At 51.8% G+C, this 27785-nt stretch overlaps 2 protein-coding genes across 2 annotated transcripts; both read right to left on the bottom strand.

Moving 5' to 3' along the window:
* Positions 1–420: 420 nt before the first annotated feature.
* RABIF (RAB interacting factor) lies at positions 421–1089 on the bottom strand. Its single transcript, XM_018079695.3, is given in 6 exon segments — positions 421–647; positions 650–677; positions 679–819; positions 821–847; positions 924–992; positions 994–1089. Coding segments are annotated over 6 exon segments (588 nt in total).
* Positions 1090–3084: 1995 nt separating this feature from the next.
* Positions 3085–27782, bottom strand: KLHL12 (kelch like family member 12). Its single transcript, XM_008929714.3, has 11 exons — positions 27545–27782; positions 20340–20493; positions 19339–19556; positions 16254–16403; positions 14373–14487; positions 11749–11855; positions 10644–10839; positions 9762–9920; positions 8086–8184; positions 4985–5171; positions 3085–4660 (listed from the first exon to the last, which is right to left on the bottom strand). Exons 1-11 carry the CDS (start codon positions 27767–27769, stop codon positions 4534–4536), a joined length of 1737 nt encoding a protein of 578 aa, XP_008927962.2. The 5' UTR covers positions 27770–27782; the 3' UTR covers positions 3085–4533.
* Between the last annotated feature and the right edge of the window lie 3 nt (positions 27783–27785).

A 27785-nucleotide genomic window follows, 5' to 3' on the forward strand; every position in this document is an offset into this window, starting at 1 on the left:
CCCGCAACTGCTCTGGCTGTAGGTCAGACAATTTTAGCTGCCACGACAACTCAGTGCAGCAGTCGTGTCCTCCCCTCGCCCCTTCCCAGTGCCCACGTTCACACGGTGTCACAGAGCCAGCAGCCTGAGAGGCATCCCAGCACCTTGGAGCAACAGCAGCCACGGGGGAAGTGACAGAGCAGACAGTGGCAGATCGGGTTATTTGGCAAAACTGTCATGGTGAGATGTCCCTGCAGGTCACAGGGGACCCTCCCACCACCACCATCCCTCCTGTGTGGGAGAGGAGTTGGCTGTGCCAGGGCTGCGCTTCCTGGCGCTGCTCAGCCTGTGGACCCGGCACGTGAGGCGACCAGTCAGGCTGTGGGTCAGTCACACCACAGGGCAGGCAGGCTGTGGTCAGTCAGACACTGGGGTGGTCAGTCAGACACTGGGCTGCCCAGCCGGGCCGTGGTCAGTCACACACTGGGCTGCCCAGCGTGGCCGTTCAGCCCCACCTGCTGCCAGCGCGGCAGTGCCCCGGGCCCCAGCCCGGGCTGTGGCTCTCAGGGCTGTCGGGGCTCCCGGCGGCCGAGCCCAGCTTGCCAGCCCGGTGCCGGGGCCGCGCTCACTCGTGGCCACGCGTTCCAGAGCCACGTAGAAGCTGTCTTGTCGTCCAGGCATTGCCAGCCGATGGGCCCCCGCCTCGCAGTCGGCGCACACCAGGAACTTCACGTTGCCCACGTCGCGGGTGAACCCCACGTTCTCGAAGGAGAACATGTCGCGCACCAGCCAGTGCTCCCGCAGCACATCCCCGCCGCCTCCCGCCGCCGCCGCGCCGCCGCCTCTCTCTCATGGCGGGCAGGAGGAGCTGCGGAGACACCACGGGCCGTCACCGCCCGCCCCGGCACCGCCCGCCCCCCGCTCCCCCAGGCACCCCCGGGTACCTCACGGCGGGCGAAGTGGGCGGCGCCGGGCAGCAGCACTCGGGAGCCGCAGCGCTGGCACACAGAACCGCCGCAGGTTGCGGCCCTGCGCGCACCAGCGAGCGGGAGCGGGAGGAGGGGACGGAGGAGGCGCCGCCGGCTCCATCTCCGCGCAGGGCGCCGCCATGGCCGACGGGCGGGGCGAGGCGGTGACGTCAGGACACAGGCGCAGCTGACGTCACAGCCATGGCCCCGCCCCTCGCTCAGTGCGCGGGTTGTGACGTCACGCCACGGGCTACGCTGACGTTACGGCCCTGCCCCCCGTCCTCGGGCGGTCCCACCCGGCTCCTCCATCCCTGGGAGTGTCCACGGGGCTGGGGGTGAACTGGTCCGGTGGAAGGTGTCCCTGCCCATGAAGGGTCCCTTTCCACCCGAACCAGTCTGGGATTCTGATCCCCCCGACCTGATCCCGGGATGTGCCACCAGCCAGCAGCGAGGGTCTGTCTGTCGTGTGCAGCCCCGCAGGGACCATCAGGGACCGTCACTTACCGGAATGGGAGTCTGGAGACACCTGACTTTGTCACAGAGGTAGAAGAAGGAGCTCAGTTGATGTTGGACAAAGGGAAATTGTCTCCCTTCAAAGTCTCCCTCACTGGAGATATTCAAGAGCTGTCTGGACACAGTCCTGTGCCGTGTGCTCAGGGATGACCCTGCTTGGGGGAGGTTGGGCCACATGACCCACTGTGGTCCTTTCCAACCTCACCCATTCTGGGATTCTGTGAAGCTGCTGCCCGTATTTTGCGTGCAGTGGTCGCATCAGCGTTCGGGAGAGCCTGGGTACACTCTTGCTGCTGCACACAGCAGCTCACATGGCTGCTTTTTACAGAGAGACCCCCCTCCAAACTGGGGGAGCACAGAGGGCACTGAAAGGGGCAGGGGGCTGACACTGGGAGCAATGTGTTTCCCAGGAGAGGACCCCAAAGAGCCCGGGCAAAGCAGGAGGCAGTGCCAGTGTTTACAGGCAGCAGTGCTGGAGAAGTCCTGGGGCACAGGCGACTGTGCTGCTCTTCACTGAGCACCTTTGAGCCCCTGTGGCTGTGTGCTGGTCTTGGGACCTGCTGCCAATGGCCCACTGTTGTTAGTATGGTTGAAAAGACTGAAAGAGACCTTTCAGTTGAACCACTGCTTCTTTAGGGAGTAAACCAGATCCCAGAAGAGCTCCAATTCTTGCTTTTTTTTCTGGCCATTTAGTATAAATATGCACCATCTTCCTGCTGCCTCACTGTCTCCTCACTGTCTGCTGCCAAGAACTCTCAGGAGAAGCCAGAAATGGGAACTGATGTTGAAGTATTACATAAAGGTACAGGATTTCATCAGCAATCCAGCTGCTCATCTCAGACTCCAGCCTAGGCAGTCCTGCCATGGGATGGGGGGTGAGTGTAGATTGCAGACATAACCCCATTCCCCTGTGACTTGTGCCAGTATTTCTAAGGCAGGAACAGTGCCTGGGAGCTCCTGAACCACCTGTGTGTGTGTGGAGCCAGCTCGGGCCTCGCCGAGCTGAGAGGGGAGTGGGTGCAGGAGGGTGGTGAGAAGCTCAGCAGCACCCCTGCACAGAGCCCTCCTTTTCTCCAGGCTGAGCCCCCCCAGCTCCCTCAGCTGCTCCTGCTGCTCCAGACCCTTCCCCAGCTCCGTTCCCTTCTCTGGACACACTCCAGCCCCTCAGTGTCTTTCTTGTTGTGAGAGTCTCAGAACTGACTCCAGGATTCAAGAGGCCTCAGCAGTGCCCAGCGCAGGTCACTGCCCTGGTCCTGCTGCCTGGTACAAGCCAGGTGCCACTGGCCTTCTTGGCCACCTGGGCACACCTGGGCTCTTGTTCAGCCCCTGAGGACTAATTATTGCTGTCGACTGTAATCACAGCCTTTCCCTTATCTCTGCTGCTGTGCTCTTCTCCAACGGACCTTGCAACAAATCCCCCCGTTAGCGAGTCCTCCAGGCCTGGCTGGTCTCTGTGCTGTGGATCTCACAGCTGGAGCAGCTGTTTTTCACCACCAGGCTGAAACTGCAGGGCAGAGACACAGCTGAAGGTGGCTGCCTGGTCTAACACAGGGTTTGCACAAACCCTCTACATGGTAGTTAGGCAAAGGTCTGGAAGGCAGAGAACAGAAGCTAAACTCCCACTGGCTCAGGAAATATTTTATTCTTTATACTTTCATTAGAAAATAAACATAGGAAACAAAACCACAGAACACTTGTGTGATAGAAACAAACGCAGAAGGTTCAGAGCGTTGGCTGAAAGTGCTTAAGTCATGCTACCACGTCCCTGATCCCACCCTGTCCCCAAGCAAGGAGTCAGCAGGAAGCTCAACGAGCAGCACTACACAGAGCCCAGGCACTGTGGGGCCAAGCTGATGGCAGAGGGGAGCCTGTGCTCCCAGGAACACAACGAGGCAGGACACATGCTGAGCAGGGAGTGCTCCAGGGAGCCAGCGATGGAGCCCAATTGTGGGGCAGGTGAGGGATAGCAAGTGTCAGAGGATGTGGGCAGGGGAATAAACAGCTGAGAACAAAGGGCAAAACGGAATCGTGGATGTTACTCCAGAACAGCCCCGGAAGCAGAAAAATCCTAGATAAAAGGAAAACCAACACAATAAACTTGAGTGAAAGGCTGCCATGGGTGTGCTGGACTCAGGTGTGTCCAGGGATGAACCCCAGTCACTCTCCAGCAAGACCGTGGTGGGCAGCAGCCACTGTGTCCCTGCTCTCATGGCCTCAGCTCAGGTGACCTCCCTGCAGGGTGGGAGCAAAGGCACGGCCGCAGCACAGCAGGGAGGGCTCCTGGTGCCACAGGTGGCAGCGCTTTGCAGCTGGGGCTCTCAAGCTTCTTGAGGGAAGTACGATGTGAAGAACCTTGCTGAGCACCTGATCAAGAGCACAAACACTGCAGCCCTGCTTCTGCAGCAGGCAGTGAGCTTCCCCCCTGCCCTCTGCCCCTGCGGCCTCAGGCTTCTGGGTCTCAGTAGTTGACAGCTTTAACCTGTGACTCCTTTTGTGTGCAGCCCTGGGAGGAACCTGCAGACACAGTGACACTGCAGCCCCCCCTCACACACACTCACCCAATCTGGCTCTGCACCCACGTGTGCTCAAGGAGCACGTTTGAACATTCATATGTACATGATGATTTGAAGCTGGAACACAAGAGCAGCTGGATTCACCCTCACACATCCACGTGGCTGAGAGTGACCCGAGGACCCACGGGGTCCTGTGGTGGCTGAAGAGGTGACCCAGTGGTATGTACATGTCCTTGGGAGGGCTCACCAGGCTGGCTGAGGCCAGGCTGGGGCATCTCTGCTCTGCCCATAGACTAAGCCACAGGAACAGCAGAGAGTGCAGCTTCTCATGACCCACTCACCCCCTTCCTCCAGCTTCCCATAGAGCCCCTGATTTCAAATGACTGCTGAGATCACACGGTTATGCACATGCTCTAGTCACAAGCAGCACAGAAAGCTGCTCTTCTGGTGCCTATTCCCACAGCATCCACAACTCTCAAGAACAGTCACTGCAAATCACTTGGGACTCTTCCTCCAGCCGAGACTTTTTAGAATGTTCTTCTCTGTGAGTTCCCTCCTGATCACTTCTCCCGAAGGACGCAGACTCCTGCGTCGCAGCGCTGCATGCCCAGGGAGGTGACCACTTCCCAGCTGTCAATGATGGGATCGTAGCACTCGATGCTGCTCAGCAGTGAGTTGCCATCGTATCTGCCAGGACAGAAAGTTACAGGTGAAGGATGGCGTTGGAGGAAGAAGCTGAGGCATTCAGAGCCCTTCCTGGGAGGCCGGACAGCCGCGCAGAGCAGGAACGGCCCAGAACGGAACGCCTGCATGAGGCTGCCCTTGCTGTCTGCTGCTGCTCTCCCGCCTGCCTAGGCCCTGGGTGGGCACGGCGACCCTGTGGGCCGTCCCCTCTTGAAATATCAGTGTGAGGAGCGGCCAGCTGAGATGGGGCGGCCGCTGTGTCCCCTCAGCTGCCCCGTTCCAGCGCACAGAGCCGCGGGCCGGGCCGTGCAGGCCAGCAGTGCTTACCCAGCGATGGCGTAGAGCCGGCCCCGCAGCACCGTGGCCCCCACGTAGCAGCGGGGCGTGGTCATGCTCGTTACCGTTGTCCAGGAATCGGTGCGGATGTTGTAGGCTTCCACGGAGGAGAGATGGGCTGTCCCGTCGAACCCACCCACCACGTAAATGTGGTCGTTGAGCAGAGCCACTCCAGCCCCTGGGGAGAGAGGTGGTGGCACAGTCACGCCCAGGAGTGACACCGGCAGCACCGCCCCGGGCTCGCTCTAACAGGCTGAATAGTCGGCTGGTCAGCTCCTCCCTCTTCACAGGACATTTTGTTATCCTCATACCTCCCCCAAAAGAGCTGATAACTGTGTCTTCTGTTGTTGTTGCCGCCCTCCAATATGATAGGTGAAAACATGTCACTCCACCAAACACTGCTGACTCTCTGGCATGCGGTTACGGGGCAGCACGAGAAGTTCCCCTGGGCTGACACCTGACACAGGTGTGTGAACAGAGCAGCACCAGGCTCGCTCTGCTGGCAGGCAGCCAGCTAGGACGATTGGCACAGACACAGGTTCCTCTGGTGTTTCTGGCTCCCTGGTATCACCCAGCTCCAGGCCACAGCCAGGAGAGTGACACTGCTCCGTGTGAAGCTGGAGGAGGGATTTGCCTGACACTGCTCCTCTGGAAGGCAAGGAAATGCAAACTGGTTTCTACACCGTCGCCGAGGCAGAGGTGGCCAGAGCATCTGTCTGAACAGCTGTTCTCACAGCAAAAGCAGCCTGGCCTAACAGGAACTTATGAAACCAGCAGGAAATAACCCCCTGCCAGCCTCGGTTCCTCCTCAGCAGCCCTGCTCAGGTAAAGGACACAGTGAGGGTACAATGCCCTTGGTGGCCTTGGGAGCTCCTGCCAAGGGCTGCTGCTGTTCTGAGCTCCACCTTGGAGCAGAGTCAGCCCTGCCAGGCTGTTACCACCAACATGGAACTACTGCACTAATGAGCATCCTCAAGGAAACCAGCCAGCCACCCTGCAGCTCTAGGGCACAGATCTGCTTCTTTACAAACAGGGTATAAGAGACTTTCTGTTCCACTAAATGTACCCTCACTTTCCCTGTCCTTGCTGAGAGCACCGGGACAGCTGGGAGTGACCAGGCTGGCCCAGTGGGTTCTCTGAGAGCTTTGGTGAGAAGAACTTTGGCTAAAGGGACCAAACCAAGGTCTAATCAGGGAAGTCAGGTTCAGCAATGCAATATGGCCAGGAATCTGAGGGGTGGCCTCCCTCCAGAATCTGTTCTGAGAGGTGAAGAGAAAAAAGGAGGAGACAATCTCTGTGTAAAGCCAAGATTACTTTTAGTCCTGGTTTTGGAATTCAAAGACCTGCTCACAGAAAACTCTAGAAAGTTTTTTTGGGGGGCAAAAGAAGTCTTACAGGGTCCAAGGTCACCAGGATGGACTGACCTGATACTAGGATGAAGGTTGCAAGCACAACTAGTACCTAAGCTACTAGTAATTAGGAGTGTTAGTTCCAGAGTGGCAGCACAAAAACCTGGGCTAAAAAAGGTCTGTGGGCATACCCCCACTTCAGAGATCTTGGTGCTCCAGGTGACAGCATCAAGGAAGGAAGCAGCTGAGCCAGTGCTGGGGTCAAGAGCCTCACCATGTTCCTGCTCAGTCACGGCACCAAGGAGCTCATGCTGCAGGCCAAGGCACTGCTGCCAAAGCCTCCAAATCCTGTGGGAGCAAGCATGGACCTGGGAAATGCCTATTGTGGAAGGCTTTTCCCTTGAACTCTGCTTTTGGTCTTGCCCAAAGTCAATCTTCTCTGGTGTCCAGAGCAGACCCCCTGGGGAAAGCATCTCATCCTCAAGCTTCCTAGAGACCTCTGGGTCAGCCTCACATGGTGCCTCTGATGCAGGGAAATCTGCAGATTTTATCCCGTGTTTTATGTGGGGTCTTCCTGGGTGTGGAAAAGTGCCCAACTCCTAAATCAAAACCGTTCTTGGCAGATAAACCCACACCTAACAGGAATAGCCCTGTCACAGGAGTAAATATTTAAAGCTTGGGGTTTTGGTGAATGCCACTGCAGGCACAAGAAAGCTGAAATGTTTTTGGAGCAGAGCCCAGTTTTAGTGAGTACCCAGCACTTGTCCCTAAGCAGGAACACTGCACAGAGATCACATGGAGCCAGTGCTGCCCAGGCTGACTGAGGGGCAGTAACTGGAAGAAGCTGAGAAAAAGCAGCTTCAAAAAGGGATTTGAAAGAGGGTCTGTAAGCACAGAACTACCACACTGGGAACCACCCAGCTGTGGAGGCATTGAGCATCCTGTCCCTGCACACAGGGCTGTGCAGGGCCAGGGCTGTTCACCTGCATGGTGTGGAGGGCAGTGCAGGAGGCCTGAGGCACAGGGTGAGAGCAGAGAGCCAGGACCTGAGCACAGAGGAGCTGCAGGAACCCCACTGGAACTCCTCTGAGAAATGAAGGAGAGCTTAGACAGAAAGATACTCCAAAAGTAGGATTTAAACTATATTTTTTCTCCTAGATACAACTGCCAACCTAAAGGTCAGATAGAACTCCAAGCAGAAGAGGCAAGTGAAGAGTTGGTGGGGGATAATTACTGTGTGACAGCATCATGTTTCAAGTCAACACCACTGGAGGGTAACACTGCTCTGGCAGTGCTGCTCTCTGTGTTCCTGCTGCACCAGGAGCTGAGGCCTTGCATGTCCCAGAGCAGAGCAGAGGTGAAGGAGCAGCCTGAGAGGGCACTCCTGCCTTCACCATGTTCTGTGCAGCTGAGGAGCACTGATCTCATACTACAGTCTGTAGTTTGTGCCTTCTGGGCTCTTCTCCAAGCCAAGCTCCTAGTTTTGGAAGTCACACAGGACTTCCTCTCCTTCCCTGTAACCTATAACCTCCTCCCCATATTCCTCATACATACCTTAGCCTGGGAGGGAGGCTGTGAAAATTAGTATTTGTTTTGGGAATTCAGCACCTAAAACCATTCCTTCTCAAAGCCAAACCACCCACTGAGGCCAGAGCATCCTCCAGGGCAGCAGAACACACCAGCAGTGACAGCTACCTCAGTGCAGCAGGACACACACTGACTCAAGGCATTGTGGGCTCTTACCTGAGCGCTTAGTGGCCATTGGAGTGACATTTGTCCAGTGTCCAGTGTGGGGGTCATACCTCTCTACAGAATTCAGGATATTCAGCCCATCATAGCCACCTGAAAGAAAAGCACAGGAGCAAACCCTGGGGCTGAGAATGTGGTGCTGCCATCAGCACAGCTCACCCTGGCGGGACAGAGGCTCCTGCAGCCAGCTCTGCCCCTGCTCTGCATGGGGCCACGTGGGAGGGCATCACATCCTCAAACCAGCACAACCAGGCAGCCCCGTGCTGCCCTGAGCTGCCTCTGAGCACACAGGCCACTGCTGCACTGCTCTGCAGATGTGCAGCTCCCAGCAGTGCACTGGCTCAGGTCTGAACAGGGAAGGCTGGGATGTCTCAAGAGCTGTTTCACAAGATACTAAAAAACCTCTGTGCAGCTTCAGCAAAGGAGCAGCATGCTGCCATCTGCCCAGGGGAACAGCATGTGGAAGAGGAATTTGTGGGGGGGAAGTGAAACCCATAAACTAGGTGGGTTTATGGTCAGGTTCAAGGCCAGGCTGGAGAGGGCTTGGAACAACCTGGTCTAAGGGAAGGTGACCCTGCCCATAGCAGGGAGCTGGGACGAGGTGAGCTGTAAGGTTCCTTCCAACCCAAACCATTCAGTGGGTCTATGAAAACAGTGTCTGGTGTATGAAATCTGTGAGTCCCCAGGATGGGACTACAACAGATGTGGGTGCAACGCTGGGTCTGCCTTTTCTGGGGCCCAGAAGGTGACCTACAGAACAAATTCCAGAGTGCTTTGCCCTCTGGCACTCTCATTATATTCACAGCTGGTGTGGGGCTCTGAAACTGAAATGAGTGCAACAGAAAGGAGCTGGAGAACACACAGCTCACATTTCTGGAGCACTACAGCCACCATTGTTTTGGGTGGTGCAGGTGCACCCTCTGTCCCTTGGCTACCTTCTGCATCTCTGGGCATTTAGCCACTGCTTAGGCCATGCAAGCCTCAGGTGGCACTGCTCATCCTCCACACTTCAGCCATCCCTCAAAGGTAGTGTGTACAGTCTGTATAGAATCATAGAATCATAGAATCAGCTGGGTTGGAAGGGACCTCAGAGATCATCAAGTCCAACCCTTGATCCAACCCCGCTGTGGTTCCCAGCCCATGGCACTGATGCCACATCCAGTCTCTTCTTAAAAACCTCCAGGGATGGAGAATCCACCACTTCCCTGGGCAGCCCATTCTAATGTCTGATTACCCTCTCTGTAAAGAAATTCTTCCTAATATCCAACCTAAACCTCCCCTGGCACAGCTTAAGACTGAGCCCTCTTGTCTTGCTGATCGTTGCCTGGAAAAAGAGACCAATCCCCCCTGGCTCCCCCCTCCTGTCAGGGAGTTGTAGAGAGTGAGGTCTCCCCTGAGCCTCCTCTTCTCCAGGCTGAACAGCCCCAGCTGTATAATTTGCACCTTGCAGCATTTCCTGCAGTTATATGGCAGCTCCAGTCCAAGCCATTGTGATGGGAACAGTGAGAACAGGCAGCATTCACTGACACAGCTGGGAGTGCCCAGGGCAGTGAGGTTACACCTCTTCTAACCTGGACGTGACAGGTTGGTGCTCCCCAGGCAGCACCTGCGTGGTCACTTTGGTAAAAAGCCAGGATTTGCAGACCTCCCAGAGGTCCTGAGGTACCTACCGAGGCAGTAGATCACTCCATTGGCTACCACAAGCCCCGCTCCCTCCCGTGCTGTCTGCATGTCTCCCAGCATACTCCACTGGTCGATGTTGGGGTCGTAGCGCTCCATACTGGTGTGACGGCGGCTCCCGTCGAACCCGCCCGAAACGTAGATCATGTCTGCAATGAGAGAGGGAGGTGGGACCCAGCAAGTCAAGAGTCAGCCATGCACATGGAGCACGAGGGCCCTCACAGATTAAGAAAAACTACAGCATGGACTGCAAACCCCAGAACAACAGACCTTGGCACACTGGGAGCCAAGATGAATCCAGGCTCCTCAGCCTGGCTCACTGCACCCTGGCTCACTGTTGGGCTCACAGGCCCAACAAACAAACACAAAACCCATCTGGCCCTTAAATCTGCTTCTTGCTGTTGGATGAAAGAGAACACGCAAACCCAGTTATTTTTTTCGTGCTGCAGAACCACTGAAACACTGCCATGCCCAAACCCAAACCCTGCCCGTCATGAGCCTCAAGTCACATTTCCCCAAGGCCCTCACTCCTTCCCTGCACATGCTCCAGTCTCTCCAGTGCTGGATGACCACAGCTGTACTTGGTGCCCTGTGCTCAGTGTTGCCCAACACTGTCAACACCCTCAGAACTTCCCACTGCAGAATCCCTCACAGAGCCCCCTTCCCTCAGTGCACAGACACATGCCGTAGGAATGCAGCGGAGGCAGAGCTCCTCTCAGGATATGTGGGCAAGTTTTCCATTTCTGCACCCCAGTGGTGAGAAGGCAGAGTCTCCAGCTCCCCTCCTCCCCCAGAGCCAGCCCACTCTGCACACACCAGCTCAGGGCAAGAGCTGAATGGGCTGTTCTGCCCTGGCAGCTACCAGGACACACCTCCAAGGGTCGTGGCTCCCGCCAGCCCTCGCCGCACGTTCATGGGAGCCACGGAGTACCAGATGCCGTCCTCGTCCGACGTGTAATCCAGGCACTCCACGGAGCTGAGCCGGGAGCGCCCGTCGTAGCCCCCGATCACGTAGATCCGGTCGTGGAGGGACACGGTGGCCACGTACCGCCTCTTACGGGTGATGCTCTGGGACAGAAGGGGAAAGGAGAGGTCAAAGGCAGGAAACAACACTGGTGCACAGAGATCAACGCTGCTCTCCCACCCTCTAATGCTGCTCCTTTGGGAAATGGCCCACTGCCCCAGAGCAGGCAGCACTATGGATTTAAAGGACTGTGTCTGCCTTCCCTTGCCCGTACTCTCTCTGCCGTGCTCTTTCCTCAGGGCCACATCTCTTTGCACTCAAATATTTAGCATTAAAAGTCATTTATCTTATGCTGCTACAGAATCTTTGATGCATCTGGGACTTTTGTGTGCCTCCCACTGGCTCCTGCAGGCACTGGTAATGGGAAAATGTGGAGACTCAGAATATCTGATGAAGCTTTTAGCCTCCAAAAAAGATCAGAATTTTGGGACACCGGGTGGTACTCGGTCTGCCCTGATCAATGATATTAAAGAAGAACCAGTTCTCCACCATTTCACACAGATAAAGGTGATTTTAATTTGGGTTGAAATACTCCTCAGTGCAGAGATTCTCTCTTTATGCTCCAAAACACTGCAAGGAGCAGGATCATGCAGCAGCCTGAAGGCTGCACTGATTACACTGTTCCTATTGACATTCCAATTATCATCACTAACCTTAAAGCTTAACACCCCCCCTTCACTAAGAAACACGATAGTTCTCACTCCCACAACCAAGATGTGGGTCTCTGCAGGCTCAGCTGATCAGGACTACGACAACCCCCTCTCACTCAGTCACTCTGCAAGCTGAAGTGGTTTCAGCATTCACCACGTAAATCCCTATAAAGAATTTCTGTCAGAAATCCTCAGGAGATTGCACAGGACAGCCCAAAGAGGATTGTCATCCAGCTGATGCTGCAGAATCAGTGTTCCCTCACAGCCTGGTCAGCCCAGTGGTGGTCAAACCCAGTCCCTTACCGGCAGGAAACTCCACTCCTGGGTCTTGGGGTCGTATTTCTCCACCACATCGATGGGGGACTGCTGGCTGCCGAAGCCGCCGATCACCAGCAGCACTTCGTTAGCTCCTGGGGCAGAGCGGGAGAGCAAGGCCAAGTCAGTCCCTGCACAGCCAAAGGGTCACCTCAGGGGAACAACCTCAAGAAACACTGAGCCTTCCTTGGTGCAAAGCTGCATCTAAATCCCTGTTTTCCTCACGGCTCTGGAGCAGGGACCTAACCTGGCTCCAGGCACTGGACTCCTCTGTGTCAGTGGGGAGGAGGAGGGAGAAACTCTTCAGGGTGCGTGGCCGGATGGCTGACGGAGGGGTCAGGAGCTGGCTGCTGGAGACCTGTTCCTCCTAACATCAGAGGCACTTTGAGAAGACAAGCCAGCTCAATTAGGTGCTGAAGCTGGCTCCTTTCTATCTCCTTTTGTGTTCTTTCCACTGTTTTTCCCAAACCTCTCACCACCCCCCAGAATCTGGAGGAGAATGCCCGCTTCCCTGCAGCCACCTCACAACACAAGGCCTCCCCTAAGCTGCAAGTAACATCCCCACCTCATTTCAGGGATTTTGTTCACCACTCAACTGAGAAACAAGTCAGGTTGTCTGAAGCTTGGAAAATTAAGTATTTTCTCAGGAATTGTTTCTTAAATCTTGTGTATCTTATTTCAAAGTTGCCTTCCCTCTACTTTCTTTTCTCTCAGATGGTCTCTGAATTTTTCTTATTTCCTCCATGGTTGTTAAATAACAGCTGTGACCTGGAGGGTTTTAACCTCCCTTGTACCTACTGCCTGGAAGGAGGGTAGAACAGCTGAGTGTCCCCTGGGCCCCTCGGGCCCTTTCTGGAACAGGACTTTATCACTAGAGTTTAGGACTGTCCAGCTTTTCATTGCAGAAGGACTGAGCACCAAGCAACAAACATTTAACAAGACCCTCTCTGTCACAAAGCAAAAGATGAAGAATAATATAAAAAATAACTGGGAAGGATTCACAAAAGAGCTTCAACACCTTGGAAAGCCTCCTGTCCAGTAAGACAGCTAAAAGTGCAATTACTTCAGTTCCTCCCATGCAAAGTTAATACACAACTTGATCACAGTTTATAAGTGACACATTGTTGCTATCAGATGGTTTGGAATAATTTAAAACAGGTAGGGCTGAACCTTTGGTTCAGTTTTAACCTGTACAATTAAACAATAAAACAGTTTTGTGATGTCTTTTTATCAAGTGAAGCATTTCAACTAAGAGCAAAAGGAAATGTGTCTTTCTATAATCATAGAATCACAGAATGGCTTGGGTTGGAAGGAACCTTAAAGCTCATCTCATCTCATCCCACCCCCTGCCATGGGCAGGGACACCTTCCACTGTCCCAGGTTGCTCCAAGCCCCGTCCAACCTGGCCTTGGACACTCCCAGGGATGGGGCAGCCACAGCTTCTCTGGGCACCCTGTGCCAGGGCCTTGCCACCTTCCTGGGGAAGAATTTCTTCTGTATTCCCCTCTTTCAGTGTGAAGCCATTCCCCATTGTCCTATCACTACAGTTCCTGATGAAGAGTCCCTCCCTGGCTTCCTTGTAGGCCCCATCAGATATTGGAAAGCTGATGCAAATGACAGGCTGAGCTGAAGTGCAGGTCACTGAAACTGGTGTAGGAATTCCCACAAAAATGTGCTGTGGCCTGGACTATGCTGGAGCAGCATAACAACATTCCCTGTAGGCCAGAAAAGTTTGATCAATGTGTCTCTGACAAACCCAGTTTGCCTTCTTCCTTTCACGGGTAAACTGCTTTCTGTCCCCTAAAACAGGTCACGAGGGGATTTTGGGGTCCCCCTCCACCACACCTGCAGCAGCACTGGAGAGCACCCAGGGAGGGTTCCTTGCAGGAAAAGTGGTCCATGCTGGCACTGATGTGAGTGCACTGGGATACAGGCATGGCACAGACAGTCTGACAGATGCCAGTAAAATATTTTTCCTTCTTCTGTAGGTCATTCCTACTGTTTATATTGCTCTTGAGCACTCACAGCCCTAAGCCAAGCATTTTCCCAACAATTCAGTGACTGTGCTTGGTAGGAGTTACTGAAATAAAGGAAGAAATCATCATTTATTGTCTTAGCAAGGCTAAGGAGAAAACAAAAAAGCACCTATGAAGGGAAAGAGGGCCCTCTCCATTTCCCTCTTTGTGCCTTCCCCTCTCCAATTCCCTGTGGAAACTTGCTGGCACTGTAAGGCAGCTGTCACTCACCTCACAGCTCTCTCTGGACACTGATAGCTGTGTTTTCAGACAGGAAGAAACTCTTCCCACACTTCTTGGACAGCTGCATACAGGTCAAACATATCTGCAGGAACCAGCAACTCAGGAAACTGGTTTTATGGTCAGAGCAAGGGCCTGGGATTAAAGGCAATCAACTGGCACTAAGCAATCATGCTCTGAAAAAAAAGGCCCCTCTGTCCTCTGCTCCAGTCACCTCTCTGTCCCACTGGGGACCATGGGATGACGAGTTGCTGCTCGTGCCCATCAGCACAATTATGAGGCACTAGACAAGGTGTCTAACACAACACCTGCCAGTGCCCTGGCCCCCCTCTCAGTGTCCTTTCCTCTGCTGCTCACCCAGACGTGCTCGTGTCCTGGGTCCTTGCATCTGGCTCCGGAGCTCGGGCCGAAGGTGGAATTTCTTGGCTTCATCTACGAGGTCTCTGCACTGGAGGCTGCAGCGGATAAAAGGCTGGGGGGAAACATGAGTCACTGGTACATGCACTGTATTTTAGGAAACCTCAGAAGAAGTGTCCTAAAGCCAACTCTTACCAGCTCAGACAGCATGAAAAGGACTTGTGTGCAGGCTGCAGTGTCCTGATGCAAACACTGCATGCAGGGAAATGCAAAGGCAACTGAAGACCAGAGTGCAGCTGAGAAGATGTGGCTTGATTCTCACAGTCTGGCACTGCAGGTTCCATAAGGAAAATGACAGCAGTGAAAAACTCTGGAAAAGCCACTTCTGCTGCATTTAAGCCAGTAGAAGTATGTCTGAGAAGGGGAACTGGCAGAGAAATCACACTGGAAAGCAGTTTGCCTCGATCTGCCCCACATGACTCAGCCTGCACCTGCCATCAGAGAAGAAACGGGGAGCACAGCACGATGAAGCATCCTAGCTGACCTACTGCCCTGACCTGTGCACAGGGAACATGGAGTTGTGGAGAGGCAGCAGAAGCAGTGAGGTCTTGTTTAAGAGTGGGGGGCACTTCACCCAAAGAACAGCCTCATCTCCTTGCACAGTGCCTTGTAATTCCCCTCCCTGACTGAGGGCCTGGACCAACCTCCCCTGAATGCTCAGGTTGCCCTTGGGTGTTTGGTGTATATGCTGCTTCCATAAGCTCAGATTTATTTGTACAGGTTCTTGGTCTTTGTGCAAGGCAGCCAGAGTGTTCAAAACCCACAAAGGGCCAATACTCCACTTTCCACACCACCCCAGGCTGAGGATGTCCCACCAGCATGTGGCACTGCCAGACTGGAGAGGGCACCCTCTGCATTCACTCTCAGGGAGCTGAGAGCCTGCACACACCATCTCAGGCTGGACTGGGAACAGACCCTTTTGGTACCAGTTTTGGTACCAGACCCTTTTCCATTAACTTCAGTTTCAGTTTGAAGTAGACCAATCCCTTCAGCTCTGGCACAACCTAATTGCCCATTGGCTGCCCTGGTTTAAGAACATCCATAATCTATCCCATCCAAGATGACTGCTGCTAAACCAGTCTTTTCTTGACGTAGAGAAATGTCCATTATTCACCACTCAGCACCTGTCAGGTGACAAGGGCCAGTAACCCCTGAGTACCTCCCATCACTGTCTAAGCTGAAGGCTGGTTTGAACTTCTCTGTGCCTTCCTTTCAAACCTTGCCTGGGGTCAGCATCCCTTCGTGTTTGGAATTAAACTTCCACTGAAAAACTTAATTATCTGTTATCATCATCCCCATTTTGGGTTGCCACTGCAGCATCCCAGCACACAAAGCAGCAGTGTTAGCCATGGCTCTCGGCCGTGTGGTGGTCCTGGGTCCACACAGCTGCTGTCCTCAGAGGTACATGCTGGCCATCTGTACCTCAGACACCTTCTGAGGAGCCATGTGTTCTCTCAGATCAATGCCAGCAACCTTCAGCCTCGGGAAGGGGAGCTGCCAGTGCTTAGGAATGAAGGCAGAAAGCACTTGGAGGTTCTAACAGATGACAACAGAAAGGTGCTGCATATATCAGCAGAGACAGCTGACTAATGGCTCTGGACGGGGCACCCTCTGGCTGCAGAGTGGGATGCTGTGGCTGCTGGCACAGCAAACCACTGCTCGGTGTGACAGTGGCACTGCGCCTGAGCAGGGACAGCTCCACAGCGTCAGCATCGAACAGCATCCACAGAGAAAGAGCTTTGCACATGTTCTGGTGGACAGCAGGAGCCCAAGCAGGGCCATGCCCTGGTAGGCAGGCCCTGCTGCCAGCCGTGCCCGTACCTCGGTGTCAATGACGTCGGTGATGTAGCGGGGGGTGAGCAGCGGCATCCGCACGTACTGCAGCAGCTCCGGCAGCGACGCCTCCCGGTCCTTCTTGGAGTGCTTCACCCAGTTTATGACTGCCTCGAACACTGGCTCTTCAGAGTCCACCTGGAAAGAGGAGGAACATCCTGAGAGACTGCAGGATAACACGGGAGCTACCACCACAGAGCAGAGAACACCCAGGCTGCTGACACTGCTCCACAGCGACCAAGGGAGTGGGAAACTGCAGCTAAGAGTCTGTCAGGGAAATCTCCATGAGCTGTAATTACAAGCACCATGAAATTCCCTCACTTTCTTTTCCTTGAACCTGCATCTGGTTATTTCCCTACAGCTGAGATCAACAATGGGCAGTTCAAGTGCCAGAGCAGTGAGTGGTACGGCAGAGCCTGGAGCTGCCACTCACTGACCTGCAGGAACTCACAGGGCAGCTCCCCAAATTCTCTGTGGAGCAGGAGCTGCGGTCCTGCAAAACACAAAGAGTCATTATAGAGAATACATATCAGAATCCTGTTTCCTTTGCACAGAGCAGTGACTGGCTTAGTCCCCAGCAGCCCTGTGCCCATGCACTGCCCTTTGAACACCCCAGCCAGACCAGCTACATTTAAGGGATTTTTTTATTTCAATCCACCTTTCAGAAACTACAAACAATTGGATTTCAGACTGGAGAACCCCAGGGCATGAATGTTACTGTTTATTTCTACTGTTTATTTTATTTTATCAGGAGTTTATTTCTGTCTCCATTTAGGACCAGCACATGCTGATGCTAACACCACTCTCAGAGATTACACTGACTAAACCATCTAAATTTGATACTGTTAGAGAACCTCAGGTGCTGTGGATATCTATGATTACCAAAAGCAAAAGAACTGTAAAAATCTCTGTAATATATAATTTAGGCTTGGTTTTGTTTTAGCACATCTATCAGACCATCCAACATAAAAGCAAATCAGATATGAATTTATTATCACAAAATCTGTTAACTGAGACTAAATATGAAGATAAAAGGAGAGCCTGTGACGAGAGGACTGAGCCTTCCCACCAGTCTATGACTGGTCCCCTTTGAAGTCCAGTTTGAAGCTGTCAGGCAGAATGTTCTGAAGCAGGGAGTCACAGAGGTTAATTATGTAAGGCCACTCTTCCACGCCATTGATTTATATTTGTTACAGTGTAATTTGGAACAGCCTCTTCCTATTGGAAATACAGGGAAAGGACAATTACAGCTCACAAAAGGAGAGCAGAGCACTGTATTGTTTTCAATTCCCCCACCTCCTCCTTAAATGCAATAATCCTGCATCGATTTATTCCCTCCTGAACTGAATGTCCTCAAATATATTTAACGGTTTTGTTGTTCATTAAATAATTTGTCCTCTGATAAATGATGAATAACACTAAATGCAGCACCACAGTGAGGACCTGCCATGGTACTTCTTGAACGACCTGGGGATTTTCTGAGGGTGCTCCCTCAGCACACTCTCATTCCACACAGCACCTCTATGCTGGCACAGCAAGAGAGATTTGAGATTTGTTCCTTATTCCAGAAGGATTTCAGTTGGAAGGGACCTTAAAGCTCATCTTGTTCCACCCCTGCCATGGGCAGGGACACCTTCCATTAGACCAGGTTGCTCCAAGCCCTGTCCAGCCTGGCCTTGAAAAAGTTACTCTTCCTTCTTCTTATAAGCCCCCTTCAGACACTGGAAGGGGCTCTAAGGTCTCCGTGGAGTCTTCCCTTCTCCAGGCTGAACACCCCCAGCCCTCCCACCCTGTCTCAAGAGCAGAAGGGCTCCATCCCTCAGAACATCTCCATGGTCCCCTCTGGACCTGCTCTAACAGGTACTTTCTTGTGCTGAGGATCTCAGACCTGGACACAGTGCTCCAGCTGAGGTTTCACAAGGACAGAGAAGAGGGGCAGGATCCCCTCCCTCACCCTGCTGGTCACATCTTCTTAAGGTCTGACAGTGTATGCACACCCCACTGCCTCCTGCAAGGCCTGAACCAGCCCTTCCAATCCACAAGGAATGTTACTCCGCAGGCCTGGCTCATTCTGCAATTCCTCATTATTTCCCGGTTCCTGCCTAAAGCTGCTGTCAGGATCACCACAGTCCACACCAGCTCAGCCCCCACAGCATTAAGCTGCAGCTTGTCAAACACCAAACACACCCAGCCTTCTCCGCTGCTGACCCCATTGCTGACCCCACTGCTGATCCCACTGCTGATCCCAGCTGGAGCCCAGTTGTTCACTGCTGTCTCACGTGCTCTTTCTCAAGCAGCCTCATTAGCAAGAGGATGTCAGTGTGGCTGAAGGCCACTTTCAATGTATGCATCAACAATTCTCCTGTGGCTACCCCCGTACTGGCTTTTCAGGAATCCCAGCAAAGGTAATCCTTACATTGGTTTGTCTCCCAGAGTTCCTGTTCCTCTGAACACTGAGTAGGGATTACTTCAAGCCCATCAACTACAGTGAACATCAGCTCTCGACAAAATCCACCTCAATAAATAATCATGCCCCACCCTCATTACCAGGGAATGTTGAACTTATTCATAGAGAAGTTGGAAAAACATATTTGATGTGTTCCAGTCAAAAAGCAAATCCTCCAGAAACCCACCTTGATGGAACTTAAATTTGGGAACTAACTCCCTGCAGAGTCAGACCTCCCTGCACCATCCTGGGGATGACACAGGCATTCCTTGTGCTGCTGAGCAGCAGGCAAACACAAGTTAAAGCTCGGGGGTATTTCTAAAATGTAGGGATTGAGACAACTTGTCTTCTTCAGGGAAAGGAGGGAACAATGGACCAAGAACTCTGCAGAGGGAACTCACTGTGATTAACTTGCAAGAAACACTTGTGTGACAATAAATTCTTACAGAGAAACTACATGTTATTGATCAATTACAAATTAGCAAAAGAAATTAGAACTTCTTGAGAATTTTATTTCAAATTAGGAACTGTGTGAGAAGCCCATCCCAGGAGTATGGACTAACTACTGACTGGTTTCAACGTTTTACTTCAACGCTTTGCACAGTAATGGTACTTTTCAGGTTTTACCTGAATTTCATCACACTTGATGAGCTTTTCAACCTCTTCTTGATTTAAAAGGATAAACTCTTCATGCTGAACCACCTCTGGAAAATGTTTCTGGCTGAAGACCTCTGCAGCTTGCATTAGATCCACACAATTGTGTGTCTCAGCAAAATCCCGAATGCCCAAACAATTTGATGGATCCAGCTGGCTTTCTAGAAACTCACAGCAAGCTTGTTTCACACCTACGGAAAATTGGAGGGGTGAATGAGCGCTGCAGGCTTACTGTCAATCCACTGCTTTGGAAAGGGCTTCAAAGAAGAAACTTCTAAACAATAATGAAAAACCCAACTCAAATAACAAGTAGAAATACTACAGAAACACAGACATGCAGGTATTGCTTTGGAGCAGGTGAGGACACTCAGTGGCAGCCAGACAGACCATGTGCCTGGGCTGGTTTGAGCTCTGGCTGTCCTATTTAAATGAAAAAATAACATCAATCTGATACTAGGAAAAGACTCCAATGCGAGTTGTACTCACTTTCACAGATTATAAACCATAAATGTATCTGCTAGTGGATATGACTACCAAATTTCTAGGTTTTCTATGATAATTTTTGGGTAAGCTGCCTGGGATTTGGGATAGTTGCCCAGAATAGCTCCACAGGTGCACATGCAATGACATCAACCAGTTTGTTATTGACCTGTGATGGCAGGTCAAATGACATCTAGGATTTGCCTAGTATAATAATTTGACTGAGCTGTAACATTTATGTGCTACAGCCCACAATGCCTCTTTGGAATACTCCTATACAGCAGCCCAAAGCATGGAACAATAACCTGTTTTATCATCTTTTTTTGCACCCAAGTCAGTTCCTCTACCAACGAGACCACAGAGCACAAGGAAACAGGAGTTTGACGTAACTACTTATAATTCCTCCCCCAATTTCTCTTCCATTCACAGAGGGTCACACAAACCAAATACCTAAACAGCAGCAACTATGCAATATGTGCTGCTCCTTAAATTACCTTTCAGCTGAAGCAGACATGCTGCTGGGAGCAGTTCTTGGACGTTTTCTACTGTCACATGCACAGTTTCTGTATATACAAAGTCCAGCAGGATTTCCATGGTGGAGGCTGTCAGGCCCTGGATATCCACACAGGGTTTATCTTTCTCCGAGAGCTGCAAATTAGAAGGGACACACAGCTATATTTTTTAGTAATGTGATCAGAAATCCCACAACACTCAGCAGGTTTGAAAATGAGACCTGTCAGAGAGGTTTCAATAGAGATTTGTCCTTTCTCTTTTTGGGCTCACTGAAAGAATAAGAAGAAGGAGGGAATTTCCCTACAGAATTCACTTACAGGATGAGTAAGATAAAGTTCATTATGGATCAGGAGGACAGTCACACTGCACTGTAAAACCTGCCAGCTGAGATCAGAGTGAGCAGAGATTACATGTGTCATCTGTGTAAGACAACTAAACCCTCTCCTCCAAGCAGTAACTCCAGCCTTTACTCCAAAGAACAGTCCAGGGGAATTCCTCTCTGGGCTGGATGTGTGTAACACCCTGCAGTTCTCATGGGCTCCCCTCCTCACTGTTATCCCCAAACAGGTTCTGTCACCCAGTGTGCAAGAGGCCAATCCACATCCAGAGTTGAGGTATTTGATTTATTTCAGTTCTGTGCAGAAAGGGGAGCCAGGTGGTCAATCCCCAGTGCCAGCACAGGACTGGCAAAACTGTTCACTGTTTATACATTTTAGCAAACAAAGGCAATTATGCTCATTGGCTACAAATTGCCTAGTTCTCTTATTAATTAGCATTGTATCTTCTATTGGTTAATGATTCCCTTGTTTCTTATGCTAAGAAGTCCCATTCTCAGTCTTTCTCTTCCTTTGAGGTGGGAGAACAGGGTAGAGGGGAGATGGGAGGTGGTGTTTCTGGAGTTGGTGGTCCATGGGTTGGTAGTCAGGATCTGCCCCTGCCAAAATTACCTCCTACCCACTTGGAGCTGATTTCAGTACAGTTACTGAGTTGGCTTTCTTAGTTTCTTCCTTATCTTGGGGGTTCTGCCAAGTGTCCTTGTGGCCTGGAAATTTGGCATCTCTGTGCCCACTATCAGTAGCACATCCTTCTGCCCAAGTTTTGGTAACCTCCCCCAGGTCTGAGATCACTGAAGCACATCCAGCTCTAGAAGTTGACAAGGCAATTCTACCAACATGTAATTTTCCTTTCTAACACCTGGACATCATCACCACTCTGCTCTAAAATCAAACCAAACCAAACCAAAAAGCTTTCTACACTGGTCAATTCCTCATCCATTCTGCAAGCTTATGGTGAAGGTTCCTAAAAAGAATGACCATAGGCCAGAAAGTTAAGGTTAAATGTGGGTTTATCTTAAATATTTGAAAGTAAAATGACAATATATGCACTTACACAATACAGACTTTGTCCCCTGACTATTTTATCACCTCTATGATTCACTTTGGAAAACTATTTTTTCCAAGGAATGTTATCCTCTCAACGGTCAATCTTTGGGAACAGCAAATTCTGTGAATCCACCAAATTTGCACAAAACTGAGATTATATTTCACAGAGCATCAGCTTTGTGATTCAGTGCCTCCACCACAGAGCTGCAGGCACAGCACCTGATGGTTCCTGAGCAGTGGAACAGCAGGTGGGCTCAGCAATCACAGCCTGCACATCGCTGCCAGCTCGGCAGCACGGCTGGACCTCAGCAGACAACGATCTCCCTGCCACACGCTGCAAAACCAACCTGACTTCTGGAGCACCAGAGTGAGCAGATGAAAGCCCATGGCTTCTCTTGCCAGGAATGAGCCCAAAGCTGGTACAGCCAGTTGGGCAGAGACTCAGGAAGCAGAAAGCATGATCGCTGGGCTTCGAATTTGCCACAGCTGGGGAAAAAGGAGGTGATACAGAAGTACAGAAAAGAGCAGTGAAAGCTGCTCCTGCAGAGGCACTCGCTGGCACAGCAGAGAAGGGAAGGGATGTCTGCTGGGACTGAGCCCTGCCTGTGATGCAGAGATACACTTGCAGCAGAGAAGAGAAGTGCAGGAGGTAATGGTGAACCTAGAAGTAATTTGAGGGAAGAGGCCTTTCAAGCCTGTTGACTCAGTGAATAAACTTTATGACTTTCAGAGTCAGGAGGGAAACAGCAAATTACCTTGTCTGACCTGCTGTGTGACAGGCCAGGCATTGCATTCAGAAGCTAAAACCAATTCCTGCTTTGGGTCAGAGAAAACATTCTGAAAACAAGACTAAGCTGTTTGGTAGCACAAAGGACACAGATGTCACCAAAGGTCAGAACTGATCAGACAAGATGTTCAGATGATTCCAATAAGCAAATAGAGACACAGACCAAGCATATTTAGAAAAAAAGAAGTTACAAACTTCTGTTGACAGGAGGTTACAAGACCACCAGACCTCCTGGTACTTGTAAGCATCAGTTCTTCACACATCAGCCTGGAACTGGTAAAGAAGCTCCTGACCCACAACCAGTATTCAGTAATCAGGCATGCACATACTCTCTATTCTGCTGACCACGACACAAACCATGGGGACAACACTAAACCACAGAGATGATCACTTCCTGCTTCCTTTATATTTCTGCTGCGTTCCACTACTGGGTTGTTATTTTGCTCACAGTTTACTCACATGCTAAGGATGCCTGGAAGGAAGGAAGGAAGGAAGGAAGTATTTCAAGTAACTTCACATAATGTATGTGATGCAGAATTGGGATCCTAACATCATACCTTAAAGAAGGATCTCAGGGTGGAGACAACTTGATTCTGAATATAGAATTGTGAAATGGTTTGGGTTGGAAGGGACCTCCCATGGACCTTCTGTCAGTGGGAAGCCATCCCCCCTTGTCCTGTCACTCCAGACCCTTGGAAACAGTCTCTCTCCATCTTTCTTGTCAGCTCCCTTCAGGTACTGAAAGGTCACAATTAGGACACTCTGGTGCCTTCTTTTCTCCAGACTGAACAACCCCAATTCTCTCAGCCTTGGAGACTTTTCATCCCACGAGGACCCTGAGCTGAGCTCAAACCTGTGTGTGCAGCATTAGAGAACTGCCTGCAGTGCTCAGTGCTGGGCTGCTGGGACACAGTCCTTGTTCATCAATGCTGCCCCATATTTGGACTCAGAACGCAAAATTATGGTCATACAGTGCTAATCAACACCCAGGCTTTCCTCTCTCAGGTGTTCAGTGTTTCCTTTCCTGGGTGTTCAGTGGCACCAGGCACATCTCTGTTGTTGGAATTTCAGAGCAGTTTCCCCCCTTGTTTAATATCAGAGCTCTGCTCACCAGCAGGGAGTAGAGCAGTGAGGGATTGAGCCTCCCTCCTACAAGCACATTTCTAACATTATAAAAAGCGTGCAGCAGTACAGATCCCGAAATCAACTGCAGCATCCAGGAAGACACATTTCCACAATCAAGGAGAGTCACTTCGAGGAGTTTTATCCCAGGATGACCAAGTTGCTGAAAGCCTTAAGGCAGGGGCTGCAGATCAAAGCTGTGTTGTGAAACACAATGTTGCTGTCTCTTCTATTCCATCCACAAATCACTGTGCTGGGTTTGGGTGGGGCAGAGTTAATGTCCTTCCCAGGGGCTGGCATGGGGCTGTGTTTTGGATTTGTGCTGAACACAGGGATGATAATGGAGATGGTTTTGTTATTGCTGAGCAGTGATCACAGAGAGCCAAGGCCTTTTCTGCTTTTCATACTGGTGAGGGGGCTGGGGGTGCATGGGAGGTTGGGAGGAGACAGAGCCAGGACAGATGGCCCAAACTGACCAAAGGGATATTCCAGACCACAGGACATCGTACTCAGTGTATTAAATGGGGGGAAGAAGAACTCGGGGGGTATGTTTGGGGTGATGGTGTTTGTCTTCCCAAGTCACCATCACACATGATGGGGCCCTGCTCTCCTGGAGGTGGCTGAACACCTGCCTGCCCATGGGAAGCAGGGAGTGGATTCCTGGGTTTGCTGTGCTTCCGTGTGCTGCCTTTGCTTTCCATGTTAAATTGTCTTTATCTCAACCCATCCAGTTTTCCAGCTTTTACCCTTCCCACTCCCTCCCTGGTCCCGCTGGTGGGGGAGTGAGTGGCTGTGAGGGGCTTGGGTGCTGCTGGGGCTCAACCACGACAATCATGCAACTCACTCTGCAGGACAAAAGGCCTACAATTTAGGAACTACGTTCTTACCCAAGGCCACTTCTCGTTTTTGCCTATACTAATGCAGATACACAAAAGTACACTGGAACAAACCCCAATTTCTTCTTACTTGCAGGGGAAGTGAAATGCTGGCACGACAGTTCTAAGATGTGGCTCACTTCGCTCCAGAGTGCAGTGACATTGACCATGTAAGAACCTGGAAACAGCAGTTGTTTATTTTCAGAATAGTATTTCTCCACCTTCTAGGGGACAAGAACCCTTCAGTTTCTAGAACACAGCCAACAAGAGAAGACAGAATAGTTTCTTTCTGAGGTGGAGACAACAATCAGCTCTTAAGAGATCCCAAGCTATGTTAACTTGACCAAACACAGACAAATGTCAGTGCACAACCGGGGTCCAGGGGAGCTAAAAATGCTCTGCAATTTTTACTACAAGAACAACTCTGTAGGTAAAACTGATGGTGTTTCAGTTCTCCCACACTGCTCAGCACAGGGGCAAAGGAAAGTGTTGTAAAGAGCCTGAGTTCATCAGGTGATCAGTGGCTTCTTGTTCTGGAAAACGGGAACTGAAAATGGGATGAAATTAATACCAAGCAAGACTGATAAGTTTTTAAAATGTTAAAGTCAGAAGTGAGAGAAGGAAGGAAACTAGAGAGACAGGGATGGGCAAAGGCAGCTCTTTATGACAATGTCTTCTGACAGTCTCAGTGCTGTCCTGGCCATGCACAGATGTGGCACCAGGAATGCCACGGCATAAACCTGGGACATAACACCAGGAATGCTGTGGCATAACCCTGGGACCAGTTTTGAACAAAGCCTTGTGCAGCCCCAATCTGGTACATCAGAGCAGCCAAGCAGTCCCCAGACTGGCAGGAGGGGAGCGATGAAGTGCCATGGACTGTTAGCCCATGACACCACATGGCACTCTGAGCTCCCTCGAGTCCCAGCCACGGCCAAACTGCACCCACAAGTGCCTGGAGAGTGCCCAAGCACTGTCCCATCACACCCCCCAGGACACACAGGAAGCAGGTCCACTCTGAGGCTTACCAAACTGCCCTTTCCTGGAAGGGAGCTCTCCCACAAACACTTCATAATCGCGTGCCCCTTGGCAGGCTGGTCACTTTAGTGTTTCCATGCAGAAAAACCCCAAATTTGGAAGAAATACAAACTAAGCAAAAGAAGCAAAACCCTTAAAGCAAAGGCAGTTTGCAGTGGAAGAGAGCAAGTGATCCTGTCTATTGTCCACTTTCCAAGGAAGAATTTCATTCCTAGGAAGAACTACATCTCTCAATGAAGATGTTACAATTAACACGAGGAATTAACGAAGGAACAATTAACGAAGGAAGGAGACACAGCTCAGCTCAGATTCAAAGCACATCAACCCTCAGCCTTTGTGAGCAGCCACAAAGAATGTTCTGGAGCACATGGAGTGACTGGATCTCTGCACACTGCCTAGAGGAAGTCCAGAAGTCAAAAGCATTGACAGGAATGCGGAGGCAGACCCAAAGAAGCAGAGACACTCTGCTGTACTGCTGTGCACCTGGAGCTACTGGAGAACAGAGAACTTCAGCCTCCAGGGATTGAATTTGCTTTGTGTAATTTTTGCTTTAAATTACATTTCCTTTATGCAGAGAAAGAGCATAAACCTGATGAATTTACAAATTTCACGAAGATGTGGACCAAAAAATATATTGGTATGTGATCAGGCCACACGTCTTCTTTTGGTTGCTTTGCACAGGACTGTAAAAACTGAAACACCTGCTTCCCTGACAGCACTGAGAGCAGTGGGCACACAGAGAGCTGTGCCACAGCCTTCTTTGCTGGGTAAAACAAAGAACAAAATAATTCTCTGCTGCAAGGACTCCTGGGCTAGCAGGGAGGGCTTTAGGACCTATGAGCTACTTGTTAATGTTTCTCCCTGCTAATAGGAAAGGTGGTAGGATAAGGAAAGCATCTTCTGCAAGAAAAAGCCACAAAAAATTGATTCAAACTTATAAAAGACAAAGCCAGGTAAAGCATCTGATGTTTAACAGCACAAACGAGTGCCAGTTTTAGCTCAAACAGCACCTGCCAGTGACTCAGGGAAACAGCACAAAGGTAGTGCGAGTCTCCCAGGAAGAGCCAAGGTGCTCTCAGGTGGGATCTGCTGGGTGGAGCAGATCTGGGGCTCAGTCACCCCAGCCCCAGTGCTGGAGGTGACACCTCCACAGCACGAGCAACAGCAGGCACCAGCTGCTCAGCCAGTGCCAAGGGGAGCTGTCAAACCCCCTCCTCCCTTGCACTCCCCAGGCACTGCTCGCACAGCTCCACACCAGGGCTGCTGCCCTTGGCAGGAAAGATGCCCAGAACCACAGAAACCACAAATCACCACTAGAAAAATAAGTAAATGTATCAGAACCCCCTGGTTTGGCAGCTCAGTCTGCCAGCTCGCTGGACACAGGGTGGTCCCAGCACACCATGATTCAGGACCACAGTCCCAGGTACAACCTCCAGCTCCACACCAGGCCACAATAAAGGGCTCTGGGGCCACCATGAGGGGACCCAGAATCGCCACGAGGGGCTCCAGGGCCAGCAGGGGGGGATCCAGCAAGACCCAAGGCCACCATGGGGGGACCTGGAGCCACCATAGGGAAATCCAGGGTCACTGTGGGAGAATCCAGAGATACCCAGGGCCACCATGGAGGAATCCAGGGCCACCATGGGGGGATCCAGAAAGACCCAGAGCCACCACGGAGGGACCCTGGGGCACCATGGGGGAAACCAGAGAGACCCAGGGCCACCATGGGGGGACCTTGGGGCACCATGGAGGAATCCAGGGCCACCATGAGGGGATCAAGATCCACTATGGGAGCATCCTGGGCCACCACGGGGAGTACCCAGGGGACTCCCAAGACCACCACAAGGGAATCCTGGGCCACCACGAGGGGGATCCTGGCCCAGCTGCTGAGCAGCTCGCCAGAGGGCAGCCCGAGCGTCGGGCGGCCCTGCCTCCTCCACCCACGGAGCACCCAGGGGGCCGGCGGCGGCGGCAGCACCGACCTCGCTGGTGAACATGGCGCAGAAATAGTCGCTGCAGGCGGCCAGGACGATGCGGTGGGCCGGGAAGTCCTTGTGCTCCACGCGGAGGGTGACGTCGCAGAGCGTGTTGCTCTTGCGCAGGGCGTTCATGGCGTTGAGGATGGACTTGGCGTGGGAGTTGGTCATGATGTCCTTGGGGGGGGCCATGGCGCGCGGCACCTGCGGGCACAGCCAGCACGGCCACATGGCACGGGCGCCCCGC

The sequence above is a fragment of the Manacus vitellinus genome, unplaced genomic scaffold, assembly GCF_001715985.3.
Source record: "Manacus vitellinus isolate BGI_N305 unplaced genomic scaffold, ASM171598v3 scaffold_47_pilon, whole genome shotgun sequence".
In the NCBI taxonomy this organism is placed as follows: domain Eukaryota; kingdom Metazoa; phylum Chordata; class Aves; order Passeriformes; family Pipridae; genus Manacus; species Manacus vitellinus.